Raw genomic sequence first — 15,157 nt, forward strand, 5'->3', positions numbered from 1 at the left:
AGAATGTTCTACGGCAGTGTTTCCCAAACTGGGGTCCGCGGACCCCCAGGGGTCCGTGATACATCCCAGGGGGTCCGTAGGCAGCAGTTTTCAAAGCACAGCAAAGTTGCTTGTCTAATTAGCAGCTTTCGAACAACAATAAAAGTGTCAAGATAATGCCAGTGACCTGCTGGGGAGAGAGAGAGATGAGTTTTTTCAGTGGCAGCTTTCACTTAACTAATGTAGCACAGAGGGTTAATGTGCCTACTGCAAAGAACGTGTAACATGCATTTAAAAAAGTATTTTATGTGCATAGGTTACTGCTTTTGTCACAGAGATTCTTTTTTTACTGCGCATTTCACAAGTGACAATCGTAATCTAGCAGAGGGACCTATAAACTGTCATCAAAGAGCTGCTTGCAAACTGCATGGTACCAGTTAGTAACTTATGTTTTTCCCCGTCATTCATTCTGATGCTGCTATAAAGATTTATTTGGGTGGAAATACATTTTTAATGTTAAAGTCAGTGCTAGCCACTGTGTTATGTTCTGAATCCTGAGTTTGTGCTTTTCCATACCAAGCACTCTTTAAAAATGCCTACCAGTATGAATGGCATGTGAATACTACACCCTTTACCTTATGTAACATTTTCTATACACTGGTTTACATGTATGAATCATTATCTCTATATGTGTGTGATGTAAAGTTCTCTGACATCCTACAATGGTATGAGAGATGCTATAAAACAAATGAAATACATGTGACAGAGGGGCTATTCCTTCAATATAAAATACTAAGGGCCAGATGTACAACCCGTTTTTATATGCGCAAACGGGTTCGCGAACCCATTTGCACATGCAGAAACCTATTGGGCCATGTACATAGCCTATTTCGCGAGTCACAATTTTTTTGAGACTCGCTAAATAGGTTTTGCAACTTGCTATTTGGAAGGGGCATTCCCTTCCAAATAGCGAGTCTCAAAACCCTGTACAAATGTTTTGCGACTGTAATTGCGGTCGCAAAACACTCGCAATCACCACCTACTTCAAGTAGATGGTAATGCATTCTCAAATGGGACGGGGGACCCCTTCCCCTTTGCAAATTTATGCAAATTTATTTTTTAAGGGCAGGCAGTGGTTCCAGGGACCACTTCCTGTCCTTAACAAATAAAACGAAAACGTTTCATTTTTTTTTTATGCATGGAAAACGGGCTGCATTTTTTTTTTTAAAACTGCTTTATTTAAAAGCAGTCCCAGACATGGTGGTCTGCTGAGCCCAGCAAGCCACCAATCCCGTGGAGGGCTGGCATTCCCAATGAGCTCACAAATTGCGAGAGGCTCATTAATATTAATGAGCCTCGCAATTTGCGATCCCATTGGGAATCCCAAACAGTGTTAAACACACTGTTGTACATTTCATTTAGTGACCCGCAATTTGCCACTCGCAATGTGTCGCCAATTGCGAGGCGCTAAATGAAATGGTCGTACATCTGCCCCCACAATTCTTAGTACTTTGAGTATTTGTTTTGTGTGCACACGTGTGTATTTTCTTCAAATTACTGTTTTAATATTTGAAATTTAACTCATACAAATTGGTGGGGGTCCCCGGCTTCCAGTGGTGACTCAATGGGGGTCCTCTGGAGTCAAAAGTTTGGGAACCACTGTTCTACGGTATTAACGATTCATGAGGTAATAGCACTAATGAGAGGCTAAGTACTGTATGAAGGGAAATGCTTTGGCTGTTTGAGAGGAGACAAAGCAAATTCAGAATCGATGCTATTGTGTGTCAACCTGGAGTGTTGCTGTATGAATATATAGTTTATGTTTGGAAACTGAATAAATATATTGCAAAGAAGAAAAGGTAAAAGGTAAAAGTAAAAATCAATGTGAAGGTAATTTTCCTCACACTTATAATTTCCCTCTTGCCAACATGTTGAAAATGATATTGTACAGTTCCAACAATGCTGCGAATAAGGCAACAAAATCGGTCAGTCCAAGCTTCAAGCAAGGAGGAGAATGCAAAATTAGGGCCAAAAGCTGCGGCTATAGGAGGAAATATATCCAGCAGGAATTGCATATTAAGGCAGGCAGGCATTTCTAGTTCATGCCCAAAATATAATGTTATGGCTGTATGCCTCTAAAAATCATGCAGGCTGCCTATGGTGTGGCAGAATGAGAAGGGTGTCTCTAAGATGGATACAATAGTTTGCTAATATGGAAAACCATGTATTAATCATTGGAGATTAGAGCTTGAAACACACCAATCCTTGTGGATGTAAAAGCAACTAGGAAGGCCATTTAAAAGAGGATGTCACAAGAAAGTATATTCTCCCTATGTGTTGTGCATTAAACAAGTGATGACCAAATCAATGAAATCGATTTGTACCTTATTCACTATAAAGCCAATAAAAACAGGTAACACATTGAATACAACAAAACTCATCAACTAAGACATAAAATAAACAAAAACTGATGACACAGTAGAGCAAGCAGATATACAAAAAGGAGCATTTAAGACATGCAACGTTTTTATTTGAATATGTGGACATGGCAGACTTGCCACTGTAGTAAGCCCTGTCATTTCAGCAAAATTATTTAGAAATGAATGTTAGCTTGACTTTAGAAGCTTGTTCAACCTTTACAAGCACTGAAAGCATTTTGTGGTTCAAGGAAGAGATAATCAGTTATTTAGAGTCGCTGCTCAAGTTTTACATTTCCAAAGAGCCGCTGATCAGTAGAAAATGAGAATATGGCTATGGCATCAAAGCAAATCCATAACTTTATTCTGAAGGACCCCATTAAGTGATGAAGCCTGAGCCATGCGTGACAGTGCAGACAGACTGGTTATTCATCGAGCTGACTGTGTTGTTCTGTATTTGATGTCAGTTGTTTGGCTACAACAGTCCAAACAATGACTTTGTCAGCAGTTTTAGATGTAAAACACTACAAAACTGTCATTGTTGTCCCAATTTTGACAGTTAGGAAATTACATTACAGTGAAACAGTGTATTTGTGTTGGGAAAGAGACATTCTGGCAGTTCTTTTTGTTTAGCGTAAACTAAAAGATTGTTACAGTTGTTCAAATGACCTGGGATAATTGATTACTTATCAGGGAGGCTTCCCAGCCCTATACACTACAAAGGTAATTATTTGGGATGTGATATCTTGCATCCAAAGTCTTTGAAACACATGACTCTAAAAGTGCACTTGACCATGTAGAAATTGGTATTTGACAATACTTTGTTCCACAACCAAAATAGATTTGGAAGTAGTAAGTAGATAAGAGTCCTAAAGCAGCACGTTTACAGGGTGAGATCAAATCTACCATTGCTTTAAGAATTCCTGTCATATCCACTGCCTTAACTTTATAGTATAAAACTATTTGGTTGGATGTTGTTGGTCCAGATTCATTATCAGAACCGTGGATTTAATAGGAATAGTCACTACTAGTGCAAACAAATGCTCTAACAGGTTGGGATTTCTTGAAGTCTTTTTCTAGCATTTCAAGAAACGACTTGGTGCATATTTTAGTGCAGTGCCTTGAGAGTTGAGGGCCGCAAAAAGAATAAGTAGTCGTCTTACCATTATTGAAAGGCGAAGAGAAAGAAGGTACCCCACTCATCCCACATCCCACTTACCTAAATGGGAGGGAGGGCACCCTGTCTCAAAGTAGATGATGTCAAGCAAACTGGACCTGCCTTTGATATAGCCTAAAGCTGCAACTCAGCTGGATTCCTCTCCGGAAAGGACAGGAACTCATGAGATGGGGTACCCATGAAAACTCAAACAATGACCCTAAAAAGTGGAGCACCAGGACAAGTCCATTCATGAGCCACATCTCACAATGTAAATAACAGAAACAGGCATTGACAAGCACTTAGGAACCATACAGGCTAGAAAAAGACAAATAAAAGCAACAGGACAGCCATAACAGAAATAAATATACCCAGTCATTTTCAGCAGCTCATTGTTCTTTTGATTTAACAGTAGCTTCTACATGCAACATACTAATTGCTGCCAGTGGGTTCTCTTCATCACAGCTATGTGTAAACAAAGTTTACCAGATAGCCAAGAAAGGCTTACCTCATTTTTAAGGCACATTTCAACTTGGTTATGGTATGCATCTAAAAGTTCTTCAATGCTTTGCCTGTGAATGAAAATAGATTTCAAAATAGTCAGCTTACAATCGCTTTAAAAAAAACCTGTAAAACGTATCGGTATGTCTTAGCTGTCAAAGACTCCCCTGGTGCCAGTAAGAATTCCTAAACACTTTTTTACAAAGTATATTTAGCAACCATTTGGCATCTTCAGTGTCATATCTCCTAACTAGAATGCTTTGTGAGGAGAGTTCAAGAATATCAGGAACAGCCTATATGTTGCATTTGGAAAAATATCACACATGTATGCACAGACTGCCCCAACACTGCAGAGCCAATTTTACATGTCATTAATTTTCTTCTAGAATACTCTTGAGGCAAGATTCACAAGCTTTTTGTGAATGGACGGTCTAACAAACCAGGCAGAGAATGTAACAAACCTCACCATGAATAGGGTTCTAGGTAATCTGCACTACTGCAAGACAGTCCTGGGATACTTGTGAAGAGACCTGCTTGCAAACACTTAGTACTTCATTCTGAGTAAAAACATTTTTTGAACTTTTTTCCAACTACATCCAGCTCAAAAATACTGCTTCCGCATCTTATCCTTTCGCACAATGGGCCATGAGAGAACATGAGCAGAACACTTAGCTTTCGGAAAACAGCAGCTTGTATTTGAAGCAGCAGTACACGCCCCAACACATTGCTGTGAAACGTCCTCTCCAACAGCCAAAATTGGTTTCTAAAATGCCTTACAAGTCGGATTTTTTTTGGCCACAAAACTTGAGTCCTTAATGCCCGTTTAGGAGCAAAAAATACATGCAAAGAGATTGACTGATTGCCAAAAAATCCCCAACTATATTTGGGATAGGTATTAAATTGATCAAAGATGAAACACAAGTTTATATAATGACAATGTTTCAAATACGAATTAATGAGTGGCATTTGTAAGTGCAAACTACAACCCGGCACCTTCCTGTACAGCCTGAGGAGGACAAATATACTTTAATGGATCAAATATAAGACATAATTAGCTTGTTAGGAACATGCAAATACACAGATAAGCAAAAATAAGAAATCTTTTTGGCCTAAAGTGGAAATGTTCCACTAGAGCAGATATTGCTTTTTTCTATCCTTGTACGTTGCTACTGGAGTACCTAAAATGCTTAAACATTGTGTGGATAAAGAAAAAAGCTGGAAGATTATGGCCTGGTTCTCTCCATCAGCCCCCTGACAGAACAGAAAGAGTTTTTGAAAAGCACTGAATTTGTAACAGGTCCCAAAAGCAATTATGTTTTCTACAACAGAGCGGTTTCACTCCTACTCATGAAATACACTTTACTAGTTCACTAAACACATCTGTTTGTTGCTTCTGCAGCTTGAAAGGTGAACAAGGAAACAAACATTTCAAGAGCTAATTTTAACAAATGTTCTGCTTCCCAACACAGGAACTTACCCTCCTTAGATGTAAGCTATAATTTTTGCATGTTCTCGCTCTAATAGCAACTGAGGACATAAACCTGAAGTTGTGCTTGTTTCGAGTTTCTGTTGCAGTGTAACAAATGTTCACCAAATAGCAGTCAAAGCAAACATGAGTTACACTTGGGTTGTAGGACAGCTCTGTTATGGACGGTACTTGCATTTTTCCTTTGAATGTGCATAGTAAATAAGTAATCGTGAGAAAGTGAATTATTAATAGGGGTGGATGTTAGTACACCAAAAGTAATAAGGTTACTACCTTCTAAGATCTGGTTAAAGTTTCAGTAATTAACAACCGAGCTCAACCCCTGATACCTCTACCACAAAGCAGACACGCTTAACTCAAGAAAATGTGTAAAGCATTTAGAAGTATCAGACCATTTAAAAAGTCAAAAACACAAAATAAAAATCCCACTTCAATGCTTAAAAATATAGACTAAGCTTATGAACAAAAGTACATCAAAAAGACAAAAATCCCAAAAGTCCCTGTAAATAGCTGCGAATGTTGGGGTGGTGGCCAACAATGGACAGCAGACCACAATCTCTAAATTTTTTGTTTGTTTGAAAACTTTACTTCAGTCAAACACCATAAAAGTCGCAAATCGAAATGCAATGCATGAATTTGGAGTCAATACAGTGGTTCAACAAGCTGATTAAAATACAATGTAAAATGACTAAAAGAGACATAGCAAATACCGTGAAAATCAATAAAACCTTTGATTAAAATGTTAGTTAAAATAGATTAAAAATGATCACAACGTTAAAATGACAAAGGATTTTACACATAAGCTTGAATATGGGGTTTTACATAGGGCCTAGAGCAATCAACTCCAAGACTGCAAGATTAAACCTTAGCACAGAGGTCTTCAAACTTTTGTAGGTTGAGCCCCCCCCCCCAGCTGAATTTTTTTAGATGTTGGGCCCCCAATCACCTGATAAAAATTTCTGGAATCTGGTACACTACATTATCTACCACCACATGCATATCACAGGCCATAGCCGGCAAATAATGTTAAACACTATACAAGTGTTTAGTAAACTGCAGGATTGTGAGTGAGTGTCGTGAAATGACAAAGGCTTATTACACAGCTCAAAACACAATTTTCCAAGATAAAATGTGTGCAAATTGTTTTTACTAGGATGCTTTGTTTTACACCTGACAGATTAATAATAACACCACCAAAATAAATGTGACGGGTGTGGCGTTTTTTAGCCACATAGACTGTCAATCTGTGGATGGATTTTTGCTACTACCATCCTCAGGTTGTGCTCCACATCCAGTCTTAAACAACACTTAGTCTTTAGTACCGCAAGTGATGAGAACCCAATCTCTCACAAATAGGACGAACTGAAAGGCAAGAGAGTTTTGATATCAGTTGCTCTTAAAGCGGAATATTCTGCAGAAATTTTCAGCCAAAACATTGACTGTAAGGGAGACAGTTTTATCAGATTTTTCGAGCGCCCCCTAGCTCAGAGTTGGTACACGAGAAACTATTCTTCTCTAGAAACCATTTACAAATGTTTTAGGCAGCATTATAATGGGATAACTGCCCACCAACCAGTTATGGATCCGAAGACAAAGGTGAACGTTCACAGAGAGGGTGCTGAACGAACACCTAATTGAGAATTCCTTAGTGGTACGAGAAGTTGCTTGCCTGAAGCAGTGGGGGTTTAGGACAAGTCAGGTTTATATTTAAAAAAAAATAGAACTGATAATAATGGAATGATGTTGCCTATTTTACTTCAGAGCAATGTTGTCTGACAGAGTTTGTGGTGGCAGGGACATTTAAGGATTTTGGGTGCCCTGGGCCAATACTATTTTGGGGGCCCCTGTTCGGACGAGCTTTGAGAATAAATGATTCACTTTCAGCTCTGCCATACCATCTTTAGCCAGGCTACTAACAGTGCACAGGCACTATGGTCAAAATTCTAAAAGTGTTTACATCTAATATTCAGAGATAGTGATGAGTTTTAACTGTTGTAACAAAGCAGCAGCCCACAATTTTTCAGCGAAAAATATCTGTGATATCCTCCAATTTCTCATATGCGAGGACTCCTTTTGATCTAAAACAAACTTTTTTATGGTTGTTGCATTAAACAAAAACATTTCTCTGCAAATAGTAATAGACTCTCACATCAATCACATTAAAAAGATATGAAACAAAACAGTATTTACAAGAATCTGTTTAGGAATTATTCCAGGCCATCAGGGGGCCTCTATCAAGTGTCCCCCTGAAAGGCTGCATTGCAGTGCATGTAAATGTGTCCTTTTGTAATTTAGGAAGAAAACCTTGATGAGGCACAACATGCCCATACTTGTGTACAGGGGCGCAACTAGACCCAAACTTCGGGTGGGGGCGAACACTCCCAGCCAGGGATGGCTCTAGCACTGGTGATACCCAGTGGAACGGTCTGTTTTGGCGCCCCCTCTCCCATTTCCTACTCCTCTATGAATTTCCTCACTACCACTCACCAACAATGCACCTCATCTCTCTATAGCACCTGTTAGACGGGGACCCAGAGGGTCGGCCGAATACTGGGGGAGAGGCCTCCGAGGAGGGCCGTCTCCGGCGATCGTACAGACAAGTCACTTCCCTCCCCACAGATAGACACCACACAAGGATGAGATCAACACTCTTTATATAGGGTTCTTGCGGCAAGGTTATCAGCGGTACAGGAGATTCAGGACTCGAGGGTCCTCTCAATTCTAGTCTCTGTAGGGAAAGGGGGTAGCGGGACAGTCTTGGTACCGGATCGGTACAGGGGGTGGCAAGAGGGAAGCTCACAATCCTCGAGCTTAGGAGTCTGCAAGGTCGGGCCGCGGCAGCGCCAGCAGGCCAAGGCGATGGTTCAAGTGGCAGAGGGCCGCGGCAGCGCCAGCAGGCCAAGGCGATGGTTCAAGTGGCAGAGGGCCACGGCAGCGCCAGCAGGCCAAGGCGATGGTTCACGTTGCAGAGGGCCGCGGCAGCGCCAGCAGGCCAAGGCGATGGTTCACGTTGCAGAGGGCCGCGCCAGCGCCAGCAGGCCAAGGCGATGGTTCACGTTGCAGAGGGCCACGGCAGCGCCAGCAGGCCAAGATGATGGTTTCACGAGGCGGAGGGCCGCGGCAGCGCCAGCAGGCCAAGACGAAGGGTTCACAGGGCAGGGCTGCGGCAGCGCCAGCCGTCCGTCAAGGATGAGTTCCTCTCGGTGTCTCTCGACTCCAGGATACAACTGCCTTCCTGGTCTGGAGCTGCCCCAGTTATAGGTCTGGTCCCCTTTGATGTCCGGACCCTCGCGCCTGGAGGTCGGGAGGTCCGGGATGAGGGAGTCCAGACACCCAGCAGGGGGGTGGAGCCAGCGCCCAGGGAGGCCGGGGGTGATCGACACCTGGCGGAGGAGAGCCGTTGACGACTCCTTCTTCCATTGACCTGCCAAGTGGTCTCTTTACCTCCTGTGTGGAGGTTGGTGCCTCGATGTCGGGGCCTGGCCAGGCCCAGGGTTGGGGTCGAGTCAAGGCCACGCGGCCTCGTGCTGTAGTGTCCAAAGATGGCGGCTGGGCCGGGGCCATGGTGCTGATGGGGGCCAGGGCCAGCCGGTACGGGAGGGTTCAGGAGCTGGAGTCCCGTTGTGGACGGGTTGTGGGTTGCCTCGGGGGGTTGCCGGGGTGGCTCTTGCTGGGGATTCAGGGGGAGCCGGGGTCCGGGCCCCGTTGTGCGGAAGGGGGACGGCCCAGCCACGAGGCCTGTCCAACAGCACCTTTCTGGCAAACATTTCTTTTTTTATAGCACTACTCATTCTTTACTTACATTCAGTTTTTTGATCTGCATGGTACACGTTCTTTGTAGCAGGCACATTAACCCACTGCACTGTGTGGGTGGCAGGAGTACCATGCGAGTGCAGGGTGAGCCATGCAACAGGGTGAGAGTAGGGTAAGAGGAGTGACTGCAGGGTGAGTGAGGTGACCATATAAATTTGGGTGCAGATGTAAGTGCAGAGTGGGACGAATTAATGTATGGTTAGTGTTGGTCTTATTTGAGTGAGATTGCAGATTGAGCAGTAAGGAGGAGAGGTGAGTGAAGTTTCACATGAGTGCAGGGTGAGTAGGGTGCTTGTGTGACTGCAGGATGAGGTACAGGGCGAACAGCGCAAGTGCATTGTGAGTGCAGAGTGATCACAGTGAGTGCAGTGTGATCGAGTGAATTGTGTGAGTGCAAGGTGATCAGTGAGTCCACCTGACATTTGCTGGCCTTGAGGGTGAGCCCGGCCTGCTGGAGGGCGTGTAGAACTTCCCGCAGGTGGCGGAGGTGGTCGGTCCAGTGGTGACTGTACACAGCGATGTCGTCCAGGTAGGCGGCGCTGAATCCTTCGAGGCCCGCCAGTACCTGGTTCACGAGTCGTTGAAATGTTGCCGGAGCGTTTTTCATGCCGAATGGCATCACCCTGAAGTGGTAGTGACCGTCCGGGGTAGAGAAGGCGGATCGTTCTTGGGCCCTGGGGGTGAGGCCGATTTGCCAGTAGCCCGCTGTTAAATCGAAGATGCTCAGGTAGCGGGCGGCCCCCATACGGTCAATTAGCTCATCTGCCCGGGGGATAGGGTGAGCGTCGGTCCTGGTAACGGCATTCAGTCCCCGGTAGTCCACACAGAACCGGAGCTCAGGGGCAACGCCCGGGGCGGCGGCCTTGGGGACCAGGACGACGGGGCTGGCCCAGGGGCTGTCCGAGGGTTCGATCACTCCCAGTGTCAGCATTTTGGACACCTCGGTCTGGATGCAGGCGCGCACCCGATCTGGTACGCGGTACGCCCTGTGGCGAATAGGGGGGCTGTCCCCGGTGTCCACATCGTGAAGGCACCAGGGGGTGACCCCAGGGGTTAGAGAGAACAAGGATGCGAATCGTGTCAGGAGAGCTTGACAGTCTTGGCGTTGCTCCGGGGACAAGGCCTCGGAGAGTCTGACCCCTTCCACGGAGCCATCCGGCTCGAGGGTCCTCAGCAGGTCCGGAAGGGGCTCGGAGTCTTCTTCCGTCCCATTATCGGTAGCCATCAGGAGACTGAGTTCCGAGCGTACAAAATGGGGCTTGAGTCTGTTGGCGTGGAGGACCCGTAGGGGGTTCCGGGAAGTTTCCATGTCGATTAAGTAGGTGACGGGCCCCTTGCGTTCGATCACCTTGAAGGGTCCGGACCATTTGTCCTGTAGTGCACAGGGTTCAACCGGGGACATCACCCAGACCTGCTGTCCCGGCTCGAACTCGAGGGAGGAGGCGTGCTGATCATACCATTTTTTCATGTCTTCCTGACTGGCTTCAAGGTTGACTTTGGCGATCTCCCTGAATCGCCGGGTCTGGTTGCGAAGGGCCAAGAGGTATTTGTATACATCCGGGGGAGTTTTCTGGGGGGCCCCTCCCAACCTTCTTTGACTAGGCTGAGGGGACCCCGGACGGGGTGCCCGTACAGGAGTTCAAATGGGCTGAAGCCTAGGGATTTTTGAGGGACCTCTCGGTAGGCGAACAGGAGGCACGGGAGTAGCACGTCCCACTGGCGACGGAGGGGCTCTTCTAGGCCCATGATCATTCCTTTGAGAGTGCGGTTAAACCGCTCGACCAATCCATTTCCTTGTGGGTGATAGGGGGTCGTGAATTTGTAGGTGACCCCGCACTGTTGCCAGAGAGACTTCATGTATTTCGAGATGAAGTCCGTGCCCCTGTCGCTGACGACCTCCCGGGGAAAGCCCACCCGGGAGAAGATCCCCATCAGGGCTCGGCCTACCACAGGCGCCGTCACGGTTCGAAGAGGGATAGCCTCGGGATAGCGGGTGGCGTGGTCCACCAGGACCAGGATGAACCGGTGTCCTTGGGCGGTTCGGGGGTCCAGGGGCCCCACAATGTCTATTCCCACCCGTTCGAACGGGGTGGTGACGACGGGAAAAGGCTGCAAAGGTGCTTTGGTTTTTCGGCCACTTTTTCCGCTGGCCTGGCAGGTGGGGCAGGCCTTGCAGTGGTTGGTGACATCTTTTCGCATTCGGGGCCAGTAAAAGTGGGTCACCAGGCGGTCGTACGTTTTGTCCTGTCCCAGGTGTCCGGCAAGGGGTATATCGTGGGCTAAGTTCAAGAGGAACTCTCTGAAGCGGAGGGGCACCACCAGCACCCGACTGGCCCCCAGTTCTGCAATCCTTTGCTCACTGTAGAGCAGGTTATTGTCCCAGTAGATCCAGTGGGCCCCCGAGGTGTCCCCTGCGCTCTGGGCAAGGGCTTGCTGCCGGAGTACCTCGAGGGAGGGACATGTCCTTTGTTCTTGTTGGAATTGTTCCTGGGTGGGACCCCCTCTTGACGCCACTGGGCCAGGTCGGGGAGGTCCGGGAGCCGACCGGGTCCTTCTTCGGTTTGGGCCGGGGGACTTGCTTCGGGGGTGGCCTCCTCTGGGGCAATCGCGGGAGGAGGCTCCGGCCACTCTGGTTCCTCGGGACTGGGGACGGCACGGGCGGTCATGGACCGGGTCGTGGCACAGACCCATTCGGGGAGGCCCAGCATCCCCAGGTGCTCTCTTCGTTCGACTGCTGCCCAGGGAGAACTTTCGAGATCGTTCCCCAGGAGGCAATCCACGGGGGCATCATCGCGGACAGTCACTTTCAGCATCCCTGATACTCCTCCCCATTCGAAGGGGACGTAGGCCATTTGACATAGACTTTCTGAGTTGTCGGCCGACCGGACAGGGCAAAGAATGTTCGGCAAGATCTGGTCCGGGGCCACCAGATGGCAGCGGACCGCGGTCACACTGGCCCCGGTGTCGCGGAGGGCTTCAGCCCGGCGGCCATTAATGTTGACCCACTGGCTGTACTTCTGCGTGTTGGCGGGAAGGGGGGCCCGAGGGATCAGGTCTCGTTCCCCTAAGCAAACCAGGGACATGGCGGCCGGTTCCCACTCAGGCTGGTCGGTTTCGTACTCTTCTTGGTCTTCTGGGGTTTGCTCTTCCCCCAGGGCTGCAGCAGCGACCTGGCGGGGTAAAGGGTTCGGGTTCTTTGGGCAATTGGGATCATTTGCGTAGTGGCCGGGTCGCTGGCATCGGTGGCAAGTAATGTTGGCTCGGAAGCCGGGTCGCATCGGGGGGTTTCCCCTGCCGGCCGGGGACGGGGGTTGCTTGCGGGAGTCACCGGGCTGGTGTCCCTACCCCGACCCTGGCCTCCTCCTCCACGGGGGCGATGGGGCCCTTGGGCAGTTCTGTGCGGTTCGCTGGGTCCGTTTCGGCCAACTCGGGTGCTTTCCCATCGGTCAGCTTCGGCGGCGAGTTGCCGAGGTTCCGTTAGTTTACTGTCCAGGAGGTGCTGCCTGAGTTCGATGAAGCAGTTGTTAGAAAGGTGCTCCCACACAACAAGGTCAAAGAGCTGCTCGTAGGTGGTCACGTTGCTGCCCTTGATCCACCCCTCGAAGGCCCGGCTAAAGAAGTTCACGTACTCCACCCAAGTTGTACCCGGGATCCGTTTGCAGTCGCGGAACCGCTGGCGGTACATCTCGGGTGTGAGTCCGTATCGAGTGAGGAGGGCGGCTTTCATGTGGTCGTAGGATGTCATCAGATGGTCCGGGAGTTGCAGCAGGGCGTCTCGCCCTTCGTTGACAAACCTCCCCCATAACCCGGCTCCCCAGTCGCTCCGGGGAATCCGGTGGGAGGTCATGGCTACCTCGTACACTTTGAACCATTGCTGGATATCATCGTTCTTGTAGTACTCTCGGACGACATCTTTGGGTATGTGGACCTTGGGGTCTGTAGGGGCAGGAGTGGTCGCGCGCTCGGGGACCCCGAGCTCCTTGTTCTGCTTCCGAATCTCTAGTTCTTTGAGGTTGCGCTCATGTTCGTAGGTTAGCTTCTTCTCTTCTAGCTCTCTCTGCCTTTGTTTCTCTTCTCGCTCCTCTCGGAGCCGTAAGTGTTCCAACGTTATTTTTTGTTCCGCCAATTTGAGCTCTCCATCTAAGCGAAGTCGGGCCAGTTTTAATTCATGGAGCCTGCTTTTTTCCCGTTCCCGGACCTCTTCTGGGGAGAGACCCGATCTTCTTTCTTCCGTCGGCGTGGGGCTTGTTTCGGGTGTCTCGTGGCTTCGTGTTTGGGGTACGGTCGTACCCGTCTCCGCCCAAGATTCCAGGGCTCGTTTGAAGTCCTCTTTCGTGCTCAGTCCTGTGGTTGAAATGCCTAATTCTATGCAAAATTGTTTCAGTTCTCTGTGGTTGTATTCTTCCAGCTTTTCCATCTGGAATTTTTCCGTTGCTCCGCTCTCTTTTGTTGTCATGGTGGTTGTGTGTCGTGGGGCGAGTGACCCTCTGTACGATTATGCGTAGGTTCGGATCCCACCGCTGCCACCAATGTTAGACGGGGACCCAGAGGGTCGGCCGAATACTGGGGGAGAGGCCTCCGAGGAGGGCCGTCTCCGGCGATCGTACAGACAAGTCACTTCCCTCCCCACAGATAGACACCACACAAGGATGAGATCAACACTCTTTATATAGGGTTCTTGCGGCAAGGTTATCAGCGGTACAGGAGATTCAGGACTCGAGGGTCCTCTCAATTCTAGTCTCTGTAGGGAAAGGGGGTAGCGGGACAGTCTTGGTACTGGATCGGTACAGGGGGTGGCAAGAGGGAAGCTCACAATCCTCGAGCTTAGGAGTCTGCAAGGTCGGGCCGCGGCAGCGCCAGCAGGCCAAGGCGATGGTTCAAGTGGTAGAGGGCCGCGGCAGCGCCAGCAGGCCAAGGCGATGGTTCAAGTGGCAGAGGGCCGCGGCAGCGCCAGCAGGCCAAGGCGATGGTTCACGTTGCAGAGGGCCGCGGCAGCGCCAGCAGGCCAAGGCGATGGTTCACGTTGCAGAGGGCCGCGGCAGCGCCAGCAGGCCAAGGCGATAGTTCACGTTGCAGAGGGCCGCGGCAGCGCCAGCAGGCCAAGATGATGGTTTCACGAGGCGGAGGGCCGCGGCAGCGCCAGCAGGCCAAGACGAAGGGTTCACAGGGCAGGGCTGCGGCAGCGCCAGCCGTCCGTCAAGGATGAGTTCCTCTCGGTGTCTCTCGACTCCAGGATACAAGTGCCTTCCTGGTCTGGAGCTGCCCCAGTTATAGGTCTGGTCCCCTTTGATGTCCGGACCCTCGTGCCTGGAGGTCGGGAGGTCCGGGATGAGGGAGTCCAGACACCCAGCAGGGGGGTGGAGCCAGCGCCCAGGGAGGCCGGGGGTGATCGACACCTGGCGGAGGAGAGCCGTTGACGACTCCTTCTTCCATTGACCTGCCAAGTGGTCTCTTTACCTCCTGTGTGGAGGTTGGTGCCTCGATGTCGGGGCCTGGCCAGGCCCAGGGTTGGGGTCGAGTCGAGGCCACGCGGCCTCGTGCTGTAGTGTCCAAAGATGGCGGCTGGGCCGGGGCCATGGTGCTGATGGGGGCCAGGGCCAGCCGGTACGGGAGGGTTCAGGAGCTGGAGTCCCGTTGTGGACGGGTTGTGGGTTGCCTCGGGGGGTTGCCGGGGTGGCTCTTGCTGGGGATTCAGGGGGAGCCGGGGTCCGGGCCCCGTTGTGCGGAGGGGGGACGGCCCAGCCACGAGGCCTGTCCAACAGCACCTTTCTGGCAAACATTTCTTTTTTTATAGCACTACTCATT

At 49.1% G+C, this 15,157-nt stretch overlaps 1 protein-coding gene across 2 annotated transcripts in view; it reads right to left on the bottom strand.

Annotated features, from left to right (window-relative positions):
- PIK3C2A (phosphatidylinositol-4-phosphate 3-kinase catalytic subunit type 2 alpha) overlaps positions 1 to 15,157 on the bottom strand; it is a 1,158,716-nt gene that overhangs the window by 871,467 nt on the left and 272,092 nt on the right. For both annotated transcript variants that reach the window (XM_078681042.1, XM_078681043.1), the window contains one exon: positions 4,061 to 4,124. In XM_078681042.1, the coding sequence (XP_078537168.1) occupies positions 4,061 to 4,124 (64 nt within the window). The remainder of the gene's footprint in view (positions 1 to 4,060; positions 4,125 to 15,157) is intronic.

This window comes from Lissotriton helveticus, chromosome 3_1, assembly GCF_964261635.1.
Source record: "Lissotriton helveticus chromosome 3_1, aLisHel1.1, whole genome shotgun sequence".
NCBI lineage: Eukaryota > Metazoa > Chordata > Amphibia > Caudata > Salamandridae > Lissotriton > Lissotriton helveticus.